At 49.6% G+C, this 13,755-nt stretch overlaps 1 protein-coding gene across 10 annotated transcripts in view; it reads left to right on the forward strand.

Annotated features, from left to right (window-relative positions):
• ARHGAP29 (Rho GTPase activating protein 29) overlaps positions 1 to 13,755 on the forward strand; it is a 527,305-nt gene that overhangs the window by 320,658 nt on the left and 192,892 nt on the right. For 9 of the 10 annotated variants that reach the window (XM_069641212.1, XM_069641216.1, XM_069641214.1 and 6 more), the window contains 4 exons: positions 943 to 1,080; positions 1,325 to 1,389; positions 1,726 to 1,836; positions 1,965 to 2,045. In XM_069641212.1, coding sequence (XP_069497313.1) covers positions 943 to 1,080; positions 1,325 to 1,389; positions 1,726 to 1,836; positions 1,965 to 2,045 — 395 coding nt within the window. The remainder of the gene's footprint in view (positions 1 to 942; positions 1,081 to 1,324; positions 1,390 to 1,725; positions 1,837 to 1,964; positions 2,046 to 13,755) is intronic. The other variant, XM_069641217.1, reaches the window with a different exon arrangement.

A 13,755-nucleotide genomic window follows, 5' to 3' on the forward strand; every position in this document is an offset into this window, starting at 1 on the left:
GCTGGTGCGCCTCATATCTGTGGGGCTGCTTGTCTCCAGTGTTCCACCCAGTTCAATGTGGTGATTCTGTATTTTGAAAAATGTTTTTTTGTGCGGACTAAAAATGCAGGATTGTTCTCCCCCCGCTACCCCCCCAACCCCAACAAAATCTTCTGCTGCGGATTCCTTTAAATGTTTGGATTTCATCCCCTTTGTTCCACCAGCCCTTACCTCCCCACGCTACAGACATACCCTCTTAACCCCCACAGTGACAAACTTAACTTGTACGCCCGCAACATCCGCCTTCTGGCCCGTCAGTACCTGTCCATGCATGCGCACACTTGTGTGTGGCGAGGGATGTTACTGATTGATTTAGTCTAAATCGACCATTTTCTGATTTATGAAATCAATTTCTTCACTTGATACATTTCTACCCTGCAGCTACAGGTGCTTGTTTAAATAAGAGAGCATAACCCTTGTCTCTCCAAATTAAAAATGATGAACAAAAGAGATATTGATGTCTTCAACTACAAAAGTGATGTCAAACCTTGCATAAACATGTGTACGCTTTGAATACTGATTGGTGGCTCCTGGGGCTAATCACCTGTAAAGCAGAAAAGAAAAATAATAGGATGTTTTTATATTTTTACCAAGTTCACATTCAATGTTTGGTAAAAGGCAATGTTTTTTTCTCTAAATTAGTAAGCAAGCCAAATTACACTACCCGCTTGCTTGTGCGAATTTTGGTTACAATATTTTCTCCAATGCTGATCAAGCAACAGAGACAAGCCCGTAAGCTTTACATTATGTAAATCTGCACTTCATATTTAGATGCACATTAGTATCCCCTTTTAATTAGCCAGTAGGCAGACCCACATGGTTGCAGAAAAATGTTTTGGCTCCAGCGTTGATCCGCTGTAATGTCTGAATTTACCATTTTCTCCATGCCACATGTGTTTTCAGGACAACTTCGGGCTGAGGAAGTGGATAACATGCTGCTAAGAAATGATAGTGGAATCGAAGCAGCTCTATCTTATGCCAAAGCTTGGTCAAAATATACCAAGGATGTATTGGCCTGGGTAGAAAAACGGCTTAGCTTGGGTGAGTAGCTGTGTGGTGCCCAATCAGCTTTGTCTCCTTCCACTAATTCTATTAGATTTATTCTACAGAACGTTGGTAATATGATTTCTAAAAAAGGTAGTTTTCCTTTCAATAACTAATTAAACTGCATAGTCTTTAATTTAGAGGAAACCGCGAGCTGCTTGTGCAAAACTGAAACTAAGACATTACTGAATTGGTGTGACCATTCTCACTGCCATTGTGTTTCTCTCCCCGCCCTATTTAGAGTTGGAGTGTGCTAGAAACTTTGCTAAAATGGCTGAAGCTGCGAAAGTTATCGTGGCGCCACAGGTGGGTGTGTTTGAGTTTAATCTTTCATACATTTAAGCTGTGGGGCCGGTTCCATTATTAGAGTGGGTTTCTATCCTATTCTGCCTGACCACTTTCACTGCTAAAATAAAAAAAATAGGATTATATGTTTGTAATTTACTGCTTCATGCTGCTTTATAATAAGTTCTTTACCCAATGTAATTGCACAGACTAATGTTTTTATTAGCTACAGTTTGAAATTAACTTTCTATTGTGCCATGGGAACTTTATTTCTGGGGGTTATTGATTATAGACTGTTATTTATAAAGTTGTACATATTTCGGTGTATCAAAACCAATATGTTGTCTTTAATTCAAGGAGTACATGCCTTTTCAGTCATTATTCACCTCTGCTTTTCAAAATGATGTGGAGAACAGCCAGCTTCTCTTGCAAACCACAGCAGCTCTCCAAAGCAATAAGTTTATGCAGGTAAGCAAGCTCGTCCGAACACATCAGTTTCAGATTGTGCCATAAAGCAATTGCCTTGTTTGTTTTGCACTTGCCTGAGTGTGCTGCTACTGTGTGAAATAGGGCAACATGTCTGTTTCTATTCATAGCCTATCCAAGGAAGGAGAAGCGAGTTGGATAAACAAAGAAAAGACATAAAAGAACTCTGGCAACGAGAGTTGAAAAAAATGGTGCGTAGGATGAAGCATTTCATTGTTTTATGCAGCGACAGTCATTTCTATAAAAAGAAGATATTGTCCTATAAGATTAACTTGCATGTAACTTTTAACCTGTTTTGTAAAAAACATATTTTTGCAGCCTGTGACTCTGTCCGTTTTGCATGCCCATAGTCTTCCCTTTAGTTATGGCCTGGAGTTCTGGAATGTGTTTACTAAAGTTTAAGTTGGGTGTTGTCAGGGTTGTCCGATTAATAGGACCATGCTAAGTGGCAAATCAGAGTCCCAAATTTGAAATTTTACATGTGTGCCGCTAGGGTTTTCAAATGGGTCCAAAACAACTAACTTGATACGGCTCTACTGTCCCCGCTTAATACTGTTCATTGATTCAGGGTTTCAACGCAGCCCCCTTCAAAAATCCTGCTTCACAATATTTTATTATTTTATGTACAATATTTAGAACGCTTATCAAATTTATCCCATTATTCAGCGATCAGGCAGAATTATCAATTTAACATAGAGATCAGATACCAATTCGTTGAAACATTGGAGAAAAAGGTATTATGATGCTGGGCATATGCTTTGAAAAGAGAGTTTTTTTCCCTAATTTGAAGTTCTACTGCAAAGTTTTGCTATTGATAAAACATTTGTTTTAGAGTAAAATCACTGTAGGAGTGCAACACCTGTGACATATAATGGGCTCAGAAAGCTGTTTATCCTATTTAACTGGCTAGCAAAATGAGAGGGAAGCTGCCTGGCACTCAAGGTGGTCAAGATTTCCAATGAGTAGTTCATGTGTAACGTCATGCTAGTCTACAGGCCACGTTGCCCTCTTCCTCTCAGTGGGCTGACCTCTCCTCCTCTCTCCTTGCCTCTACCTCTCAACTTCTCAGAGATCTCAACATCCCTCCTCTGGGCTCTTCCGCCACCTCTGCGACTCTCTCTCTCTCCATTCTACCCTCTGGTCCGACACACTCTGCAGGACACCTTGGGTGTTCTCTCCTCAGATATACCCCTCTCTAACCCTCTCACAACTCCTCTCTTGGACTGACCACTTTCTGCTTTCCTCTTACCTGAAGCTCTCTGTCCCACAGGAAAAGCCCACCCCAGCACTGTCACCTACTTTCTCTGTCATTCGGCACATGAAGTGTGTGACAGTGGATGCCTTTGCCTGTACCTTCCCTGCTCCTCCTACCCTTTGGCTGATCCTCACCACAGAAAGTGGTGGGGGCTTGTAGGTCACCCTTGAGGGTTGTTTCTAGTATTGAGCAGAAAACGGAAGGCACTGAAAAAAGCAGCACATGGCTAAAGAATACAGGGAGAAAATCAAGAATGATCTAAAGGAGATCTGCAATGATGTACTGGTAAGAAGCAATACATTTCTCGAACATGTGTTTTGGCTATATATCCCCAGTTTTGTTTTTACCATATGAAAAAATTTGCCTTCTGCACGTATTGTGCAGATTCTTCATGTAGGGCAACATACTTTATCATTTAAATGTTTCCTAGCATCTTCAATTCTTCAACGTCCTAGTTCGAGTTAAGTGCTGGATATCATGACATCAAAAACCTCTGTTGGTATGGTGGTCATCCACCAGAGCTTGAATGAATGCCATGGAGTGATATTGGCTGGAAAAAAAAACATATCCAGTTCACCCACTTATTGTAAGTCGTGACTTGGAGGAAGCCTGTGCCAACAATTGTGTCTTGAATTTAATCTTATTGTATGTCAACATCATATTTAAATGATTGACTTGAGTGAGAGAGCTTGGTTATTTTAGCAGCCTATGGGAACCCCAGTCAGAGGTGTGGTCTATACTGATTGTTACCCACCATCTCATCCACAAAAGCCCTTATGCATGGCCTTGTGCATGATTGGCTCGTAATCGTCATCAAACCAGGTCTCTGTGATGAAAAGGTTGTCTGGATTTTCTTCCGTGATGAGGTCAAAGATGAATTTATTTTTGGAGATTGACCTGGTGTTGATGAGTGCGCAAGCGGTGGGGCATCCTTGCAGTTGCTGGACGGGTATGGTTGCGAATGGTAGGAGGAGCTGGATTGAAGGGGGTAAGGGGTAGCCGGATACTGGGGAAGGTTGTGGCCAGGGTGGGGTGTTGGAGGAAGGGGGGGGGGGATTGCAGTGAGGATGGGCAACGAGGTCGGCGGTGCAGGGTGAGGGGGAGGTGTGGTGGGCTGGTTGTGGAACAGCGGGGATGGGAAGATGAAGGGAATAATGCGAAGACCGGGTTGGGTGACGGTGAGGAGGTTTGTGTCCTATAGTGTGGTGGCAGGGTTTGTGATTTGGGCTGGAGAATGGGTGATGCTAGGGGTTTGAGGTTGCCCTGGTCTGGTCCTTTCCTTGACCTTTAGGTGGCCCATGGGCTGTGGAGTTTGGGGTTTCGGCCAGGGCTGCTCTTGCTGTGCGGAGACTGGAGAAGCGCGAGTTGGGTGAGCTATGTTGTTGGGGGGGGGGGGTACAACTCTTGTGTACTAGTTGGGTTGAGTTTGGGGCACCTATATAGAGGGGGAGGGGTGCGCCTAACAAGGGTACTACAGGAGAAAGAAATACGTAGATCACCTAGATTTTGGGACGTTGGGGGAGATGCCTGGGGAGACCAGAGTGGATAGTTGAATACAGTAGCCCCTTGATTTGGGACACCTGGAAAGGCTGTGAAACATCTAGATGGGGGTATAGCAGTACTGGCAGTAGCTACAAGGTTTGGGATACCAGGGTGGGGGAGGGAGAGTGGGGAGTAGATTTCTGTGCGATTCTAGATGTGAGATGTTTCTACCTGACCTACTGTACTATGGCTAAGGAACACAGTCTACCTAGATGTAAGATATGTCTATGGGACACTGTCTATCTAGACAAAGTAAGACCCAACAATGTGATAATAGGATGGATTGGACAGACTATTGAGAAGCAGTGATTGCTGGCCCCCCTTTCCAGACCACACCTACCTTGTCAGTCGCTGCAGATTGACAGCTGCAGTCGCCACAGGCTAACATGGGCTGGTGCTGTTTCTGCTGGAGCTGTCCTTTGCCTTGGAGTCCTTTGCCGCAGGGGCTGCCCTGGATGGTTGCACTAAATGGATTTCTGTTGACCAATCAGGGTAGGTAGGTGGGTGGGATGGGAGGCAGGCAGAGGGAGGAGAATCGGGAAGCTCAGTGTAGGGGACTGGAGCTGGGCCACTGAGAGTGCGACAGGCACTGGATGGAAGTAGAAAAAGCCCCAAGTTAGGCAGACTAGGCCCGGGGGGGTGGGAGGGAGCAGGGAGGGACTAGTGTCTCAGGAGGCACACAGGATGCAGCATCAATCACGCTTGGTTAGACTGGCTCCAGTCTTCTGCAAATAGACACTATGACCTGTGATCGGAGCAGCTCCCAGAAGGGACAATAATGCAGGACAATTCCATAATTCAAACTATGAACTATGACTGGAATATCCACCTGCGCAAAGTATTACCCGGAAAATGGGCCCACCAGCATTTCTAAATTAGTTTCTGATACAGACTGACTCTCTCCCATCTCATGGGATGATACTCTGTAGCAGGTGAGGAATTTCTCTGAGAACCAATGCTCCTCTATAATAGACATGGTCAGCTCAGAGAACACTGTAAGGAAATCGGGAACAGGGGCCTCCAAACAATCCACACAGACACTCGGACATACCAATATGTTCGCTCTCTCCTTTACACCAACAAACAATAGAGTGCAGCTATACCCCTCGATCAATTCGGCCTAGCTACACACATACCTACTCACCTCCATGAACACCTCAACAGTCTGTAGAATGCAGCTGTACCCCACAATAAAATAGGCCTAGCTGCACACACATCCTACACAAATGCCACCACCGCCAGAATGTAGACGGTGAGGTCAACGGCCTTGCTGCACACATTCAACTGACTTCACTCAGCCACCTTAACACTCCTATCATCAGAATGCAGCGGCACACACACACTTCAGCCAGGCACTTAAACTATCATGCTCTCTCCACTGACCTGGACTGCAATCCCTGTGGGCGTTCAACCCACAGCACTTTCAGATCATACCAATGGTATATAAGGCATTATACAAATGCATCATAAGATAACAGGTAACCCACATTTTAGGACCAATATTATGACAGAAAACATGGGTATCGTTGGTGCCATGTGAATTGTTTTCTGCACTGTGTGGACTCCTTGTGGGCCACTGACCCCACTCATTCTCTTCTGAGAACAGCCTTGACTGCTCTCCACGCTCACCTTGATTGGGTTTTGGCTAACCTTTCAGTTACCCTGTTTAACTATAACAAGGGTGGCCTCCTACATTTTGTCCTCCAGGCCACATTCTACAAAGCAGTCTTAACATTGACCTAAAGGTCCATGGCCTTATCTGACTGAACTCTCTCATGGACTTTCTAACGTTCCCTACTCTAAACAGTTGGTGGTGGTCTAAAGCTATGTGGGATTTATGCCTTGCAGACACCTTGTTCAATTCGGTCTTCTTTTACGCTCCCTCTTTCCCTTCTCTCTACCTCCCTGTCTTCTCACCTTTCTTTGACTCTGCCCTCTCTTCTCACTCCTCCCTCCGCTTCCTGTCCCTCTGACTTCTCACACTCCCCTCCTCCCTTTTTACTACTTATTCTTTGCGGTCATTTTTCTCTATTACTCTGCTACCACTCCTTCCAGAGCACTATTACCTCAACATAAATTCCTCAATCCTCCGCACTACTACTACTCTCCTTTCACTCGGTACCATATACTTCAGTCTCTCCTTACACTAATATTCCTATACACTTTTGCAACAATAACCTGAACAGTCACACTATTATTATTGTATTTATTGAGCGGGAAACTAGCTTCGAGAAGCAACATAGTGCTTTACAGAGGTATACAACAGAACAGATATACAGTGGGGGGGGGGTAGGCTGCAGAGGGGCACAGAGGAGGGGGTACAGCTCTACCGGGTGGTGTGGAGGAGAGGGCGGGTGGCATCTAGTGATTTCTCTCACTAGCCATTACCTCACCTTCTCCATAAATCGCCTCTAGACCTGCCTTTCCTTCCTTCCTCCTCCCTCCTGCTTGTCTCTTGGTCTTCTTTCTCTGACTTCTCCTGGGATATTTTTATACTCCTACCCCTCCCTGGGTTGGCTCTCAGTCCCTGGCCTATCTGGCCCCGTCTTGCCCACCATTGATGTGCTGTAGGCAACAAAGGTTACAAATTGTGGGCTAAGCCCCGGCCCACTTCCTCCGCACGGTGCTAAGGCAGAACAGCCATAGTGGCCCAGGAGGCTGAATGCTAGTTTGTGTCCGCGGCTTAGTTCCCTGTGTCCCATAGGCAAAGTCCTGTTAAGGGGTTTGTATCCCCTTTGTTAGTCTCTGGTGGTCTAGGCATTTTGGCAGCGACTTTGGCTGCTCGTAGTGATTGCATGGGAGCACTGCATGGCTTTTCTGTCTGCTTCGTACTGGCAATGCTGTGGCTCTCTTTGCTCTGCCATCCTCCCTCCACCACTGGTGAATCATGGGATCCTGTGGAACTGTATACTAGTGGTTTGCAGAATTACTGTTCTGTTGTATCTATCTCGCTGGTTTCTCATTGATTTGTGATGGCACTAGGCGAAACATGAGAACCGTGGCAAGCATTTTGCTGAGGGGGTATGGCACGAGGAAAAGGTTGACTGCTCCGAAATAGATTGGCGCAAGGGTGAAGTGGACAAGAATTTTTGTTTCTTCTCCTGCCTCTATCTCTGGATTTCTCCCTGGTATTCCCCCTCCCCCTGCACCCCGGCTGAGAGGAGTTCCCATCCCCTCTTGAGAAGGCATGGTTACTGGCCTTGTAAAAAGGGACATTGATGTTAATAATACGTTTTCTGAATTTTGATCAAGATCCTTGGTGGTGTAATCTATTTTATTTACCATGTTATTCTGTAAATTGGTACGGAAGATGCTCGGCTTATAGCTAGAAATGTAAATAAAAGTTTAGGTGATCTTTTCTCCTACGTCATGTTGCTGGGAATGGAGAGAAGAGAGGCGTAGACTAGGGGAATATTTAATTTTGAAAATGGGGTCACATTCCCAGTACATGTCACTTTGAGGGGATTGGGTCCTCCGACGTATTCCATATCTATGACATGTAATCACCACAGCTGTGCTGCTTCGGAAACTTTTTCCTGCGTCGATGACGTCGATGCGCCGTCGTCGAGGACCTCGTCTGACGTCATCCGATGTGATAAGTAGGACGCACGACGCCCGTAGCCTCAGTTCCGTTTTTTCCGCGAACGTGTTGCTTCGTGAATCTCGGTTAACGTCTCGACTCTTTGGAGTTCTGTTCTTCTCGGTTCTTCGAACCTGTTCGTTTTTGTGAAAATCCTTCGTGTGAAGATGTCTTCTACTTCGTCTTCGACCCCGCGTCCGGGCTTCAAGAAGTGCGGGGAGTGTGGGTCCAAGATGTCGGTGATGGACTCGCACGACGCCTGCCTCTGGTGCCTCGGGGAGGCCCACGACACGGATGACTGTATCGACTGCCAGTCACTCACGTCCAAAGCCTTACGCAAACGTAAGAAGTAGTTGTCGGTAGGTCGGGTGTCCAAGCCCCGGAAGTCGAAGTCTGCGGGGCTTTCGACGGATGATTCGAGAGGTGACTCTCCGCGTCATCATCGGAAGTCTCGTGGTTCTCCTTCTAGGAGTCGGTCTCGCCACGCCTCAGCCTCTTCGAGGCATTCTCGGAAGCGCCGACACCGGTCGTCTTCCAGGTCCTCTTAGGAGGACTCTGCCCGGCACGTCGCTTACCCCACCAGCCGTGCGACGCCGGAGGAATGGGCTTCCTTTGGGAAGAAAATGCTGGCGATTCTCGAGTCGCAGGGTACTAAGCCGTCCGCGCCCCCGAGTGGGGTCGGTCGCGAGACACCGCTCGCAAGAGTGGTCGGCACGAGTCACGGGAGAGGTCCCGTTCCGACAAGGAGACTCGTTCTCGACGTACCCGTTCCAGGTCCCGGTCCTCGACGCGTTCGAGACCGTGTGCACCTGTGAGGTCTTCGAGGAAGACATCGACGTCTGAGGCGTCGACAGGCTTTCTCGAGGCTCCGGCTCCGAGGAAGTCGTCGAAGCTGTCGACGCTCAGGTCGTCGAAGGACACGCTCGGGGCTCCGGCTTCGAGGGCTGTGTCGACGCCACCAATGCTGGCGGCGCTGCATCTGACGTCGACGCCGATTTCCTCGACGCCGATCCTCTCTGCGCCGATGCCTGTTCTCTCGACGCCGGTGCCGATTCGCTCGACGCCACCAACGCCTTTCGTGTCGGAGGTACCCCGTGGCACGGGGGAACCCCCTAGGAAGGCTCTGGTTAAGAGCAAGCACTCTCAGGGTGCCTTCTTTTCGCCACCTGGAATATATTTCGGAGGCGGATGAGGATTCTGATGGCCTGGTTCCTAGTCAGGTTCCAGATGAAATTGTCTCGGGCCATAGTCAGTTTGACGATTTGAGGCAGTCACTGCATGAGGCCAGTGGACTGGACACCTCTCCGGAGGTGAAATTTTGTAGGCCTGAGTCTGGCTCTCATGCCGATTCCTCGTACCGGCGCCTTATGGCTAGGGTTTCTGAGTACTTGGGATGGTCTGCTCCCCCAGGGGAGTTTGTGCAGGATGATCTAACGGACATCCTTGATGTTGGTCCCCCCAACTGACCCGGTACTGCCGTTCCATATGGCTTTACAGAGAAGGGCGGCGGCGGCTTGGACTGCTCCGGAGAGTCTCCCGGCAGTGGGCAGATCCTTGTCGCGAAAATACCGTCCAGCCAGTAGTGACCCCTGCTACTTGACCAGGCACCCCACTCCGAAGAGTTTGGTGGTGCAGGCGGCCACGGCCCCGGCAAAGCAAGCGTCGTACCCTACCATCCCTCGTGATAGGGACGACAAACGTTTTGATGGCTGGGCGAAGAAAGTGTTTTCTTCTGGTGGTATGGCGCTTCAGGCGGCCAACTCCATTTGTGCCTTGTCTCGTTTCACACACACTCTGTGGAACTGTGTTGCGTTAGCGGCTGAACATATTCCCAAAGGGGACGAACGGGGTGGTTTCCTTGCTATGGTCCAGGATGGTAAGGATGCCATGTGTGAGTCCGTTCCGTCGGGTTTGGACTTAGCTGAATGCGTCATTGGGTCCATGGCGGCGAGCACTGTGATACGCAGGTTTGCGTGGTTGCGGAAGTTGGGGATTGCTCCTGATGTGCAGTCCCGGCTCCTCAACATGCCCTTTGACGGTGAACACCTTTTTGGCAGCAAGGCTGACGAGAGCCTTGAGAGGTTGCAGACCTCAAAAGCTGCAGCGAAGTCGCTGGGCGCTGCAGTTCGCCAACCTCCGCCTTTTCGTCCTAGGGGACAGCAGTGGAGGGGTGGTACCTTTCGCCATTACTTGTCCTTCAGTAAAGCGAGAGGAGCTGGCAGTCAAAGAGGCCAACGCAGGGGTACCAGAGGTGGACGACAGGGTACCCGTGGTGCCAAGGCCGCTCGCGTAGTTGCCTCTTTGCCCTCAGGTAACACCGCAGCCGCTCCCACTCAGTCATGAGGCCATGTCCCATGGTTCGCCGGTTGGGGGAAGGCTGGCGCAGCATCTTGTAGAGTGGCAAGCCATTACTTCAGATGTGTGGGTTCTGGAGATCATAACCCATGGCTACTGTCTTCCCTTTCGGCACAGGCCTCACGACAATCCACCGGGGAACCTCTCTTTGCAGAGTCCGGATCCGCTCCTTGCGCAGGGAATTCAAGCCCTGCTGGAGAAAGGCGCCATAGAACTGGTGCCTGTAGCGGAGAGGAACAAGGGGATGGTATTCCCCTTATTTTTTGATTTCGAAGAAAGACTGGGGATTGAGACCCATCATGGACTTGCGCGGTTTGAACAAACTCCTCAGGAAGGACAAGTTCAAGATGGTTACTCTCTCTCAAGTCCTCCAGGCCCTTCAGCTTCAGGACTGATTGGTGTCACTCGACCTCAAGGATGCTTACTTCCATGTGCCGATCCATCCCAAGCACAAGAAGTACCTGAGGTTCGCGGTTGGCGACTCGCATTTTCAGTTTCGGGTACTGCCGTTCGGATTGACCTCCGCCCGAGTGTTTTCACCAAGCTCATGGTGGGGGTGGCAGCGCATCTCAGGCAAGGGGGGATTCACGTCTACCCCTACCTGGACGATTGGTTCATCAGGGGGAGCTCTCCCGAGCAAGTCCTGGATCATCTGTCCGTCACCTGCCACTCCCTTCACAGGCTGGGCTTCTCCCTCAATTTAAAGAAGTCCCATTTGACGCCAACACAGCGGCTCCAGTACATCGGAGCAGTGCTCGACACTTCCCTGGGGCAGTGTTTTCCTCCCCAGGTGAGGGCTCTTCACATTCAGCAGATGGTGCACAAGTTTCAGCATGCCCAGACGCTCCCAGCGATCGAGTTCTTGAGGTTGCTCGGCCTCATGGCATCCTGCATTCTTCTGGTGCCAGAGGCTCGCCTGCGGATGAGATCTTTGCAGTGGGCACTCAAGACGCAATGGTCGCAGTCCTCTGGCAGGATGTCGGACCCGGTTCAGGTGCCGCCCTCGGTCGCCCGGGACCTTCTGTGGTGGGCCGTCGAAGGCAGCTTGATGAAGGGGGCTCCATTTTGGCCTCCCTGGCTGGAGGTGACGATCGTGACGGATGCACCCCTCACGGGATGGGGAGCTAATGCCAACGGGCTGACAGTCAGCGGTCGTTGGTCTCTGTCGGAGTCCAGACTCCATATCAATCTGTTGGAGCGGAGGGCCGTCAGGCTAGCCCTGAAGGCTTTTCTGCCGACTGTGCGAGGAAAGAGTGTCCTGATCCTGACTGACAACACAGTGGCCATGCACTACCTCAACAAAAAGGGGGGGGGCAGGGTCACTTCCTCTATGCAGGGAGGCGATGCAGCTCGAGTTCTGGGCCATCCAGCAGGAAGTTTCGATCTCGGCAGTTCATCTGGCCGGAGACGAAAACGTGACGGCGGACGCTCTGAGCAGGTAGAGCGCGATCTCTCACGAGTGGGAGTTGGCTCAGGAGATTCTCCTGGAGATCTTCGCCCTTTGGGGGACCCCTCAAGTGGATCTCTTCGCCTCCAGTGTCAACCGGAAGTGCCTAAGGTTTTGCTCGCGGGAATTTCCTCCAAAAGGAGCCTTAGGAGACGTGTTCGTGGTGGAGTGGTCATTCCCGCTGCTGTACACATTTCCTCCAGTCCCCGTCATCCCGCAAGTGCTGCGGAGGTTACAGAAGTTCGGTTCCCGGATGATCCTCATTGCTCCGGCGTGGGCTCGGAGGACGTGGTACCCGGACCTTCTCGACTTGTCCATCTGCCCTCCACGTCGTCTTCCCTACCAAGACGATCTGCTCTCACGGGAGGGGGGTCAGGTTCTCCATCCAGAGGTCAGATCCCTCAACCTTCACGCTTGGCTTCTGAAAGGTTGAGGTATAGGGATTGGGACCTCCCTGAAGACGTGATGGAGGTGTTGCTTTCGGCCCGACGGCCAGCAACAAAGTCTCTGTACCGTTGCCGTTGGCGTAAGTTCTGCAACTGGTGCAGAGTTCAGAATGTGGATCCTTTTGCATGTGACAGCCCCATGGTTCTGTCCTTTTTACTTTCTTTGGCCCACAGGGGCTTGCAAGTGGGTACCATTAAAGGTTACCTGGCGGCGCTGTCCATCTTTAAGCGCTCGTCTGAAGAGTGTTCTTACTTTAAAATCCCTTTAATTTCACAGTTTCTGAAAGGGCTCACTAATGTGTTCCCTCCGTCACCTTTGCTGGTGCCCGGTTGGGATTTACAAGGTTTCTTATGGGTGCTCCGTTTGAGCCTTTACATTCTTGTCCTTTGAGGCTGTTAACTCTGAAAACTGTGTTTTTAGTTGCAGTTACTTCCGCTCGCAGAGTGAGTGAGTTACAGGCACTTTCAGTTAAGCCACCCTTCACTGTATTTCACAAGGACAGGGTTGTCCTTAGAGTTCGTCCTTCTTTTCTTCCGAAGGTAGTGACGGAATTTCATTTGGCCCAGAAGGTTGTTCTTCCGGCATTCTATCCTCCTCCGCATCCTGGTAAGGAAGAGGAGAGGCTCCATAGGCTTGATCCTAGGAGAGCTTTAAGCTTTTATGTTTCACGCATGTCCCGGGTCAGAGTGGACGATTAACTCTTTATTGGTTACACTGGAAAGTGTTTGGGGCAAGCTGTGACGAAACACTTTGTCTCGCTGGATTATTTTGGCCATCTCGGAGTGTTACCGCTTGGCGGGTAAGGACCCACCGGCTGGCTTGCGGGCCCATTCTACCAGGGGTATGGCTGCATCTACTGCCCTCCAGAGGGGTGTACCTATTCGCAACGTCTGTGATGCAGCCACCTGGGCTTCAGTACATACATTTGTACGTCACTATTCCCACGATTCCATCTGCAGACAGGATCTGGCCTTTGGCAAGGCGGTCCTTTGCTCTGCTATTTGATTGGCTATTCTAAATTTTGATTCTAAATTTGTTCCCTCCTCCTTGCTCTGGTACTGCTTTGGGAGTCTGTCATAGATATGGAATACATCGGAGGACCCAATCCCCTCGAAGAACAAGTTACTTTCTTACCTGGTAACGTTCTTTCGATGGGATGGTCCGACGACGTATTCCATATCGCTCCCGCCCTGCCTTCCCCGCTGCAGAATTTCTTTTGCGATTGTAGCTTACGTTCCGCAAGGCTTTGTTTATGACTGGCAGTTGACTAATGTC

This window comes from Ambystoma mexicanum, chromosome 1q (genome assembly GCF_040938575.1).
Source record: "Ambystoma mexicanum isolate Mex_15411 chromosome 1q, UKY_AmexF1_1, whole genome shotgun sequence".
Classification (NCBI taxonomy): domain Eukaryota; kingdom Metazoa; phylum Chordata; class Amphibia; order Caudata; family Ambystomatidae; genus Ambystoma; species Ambystoma mexicanum.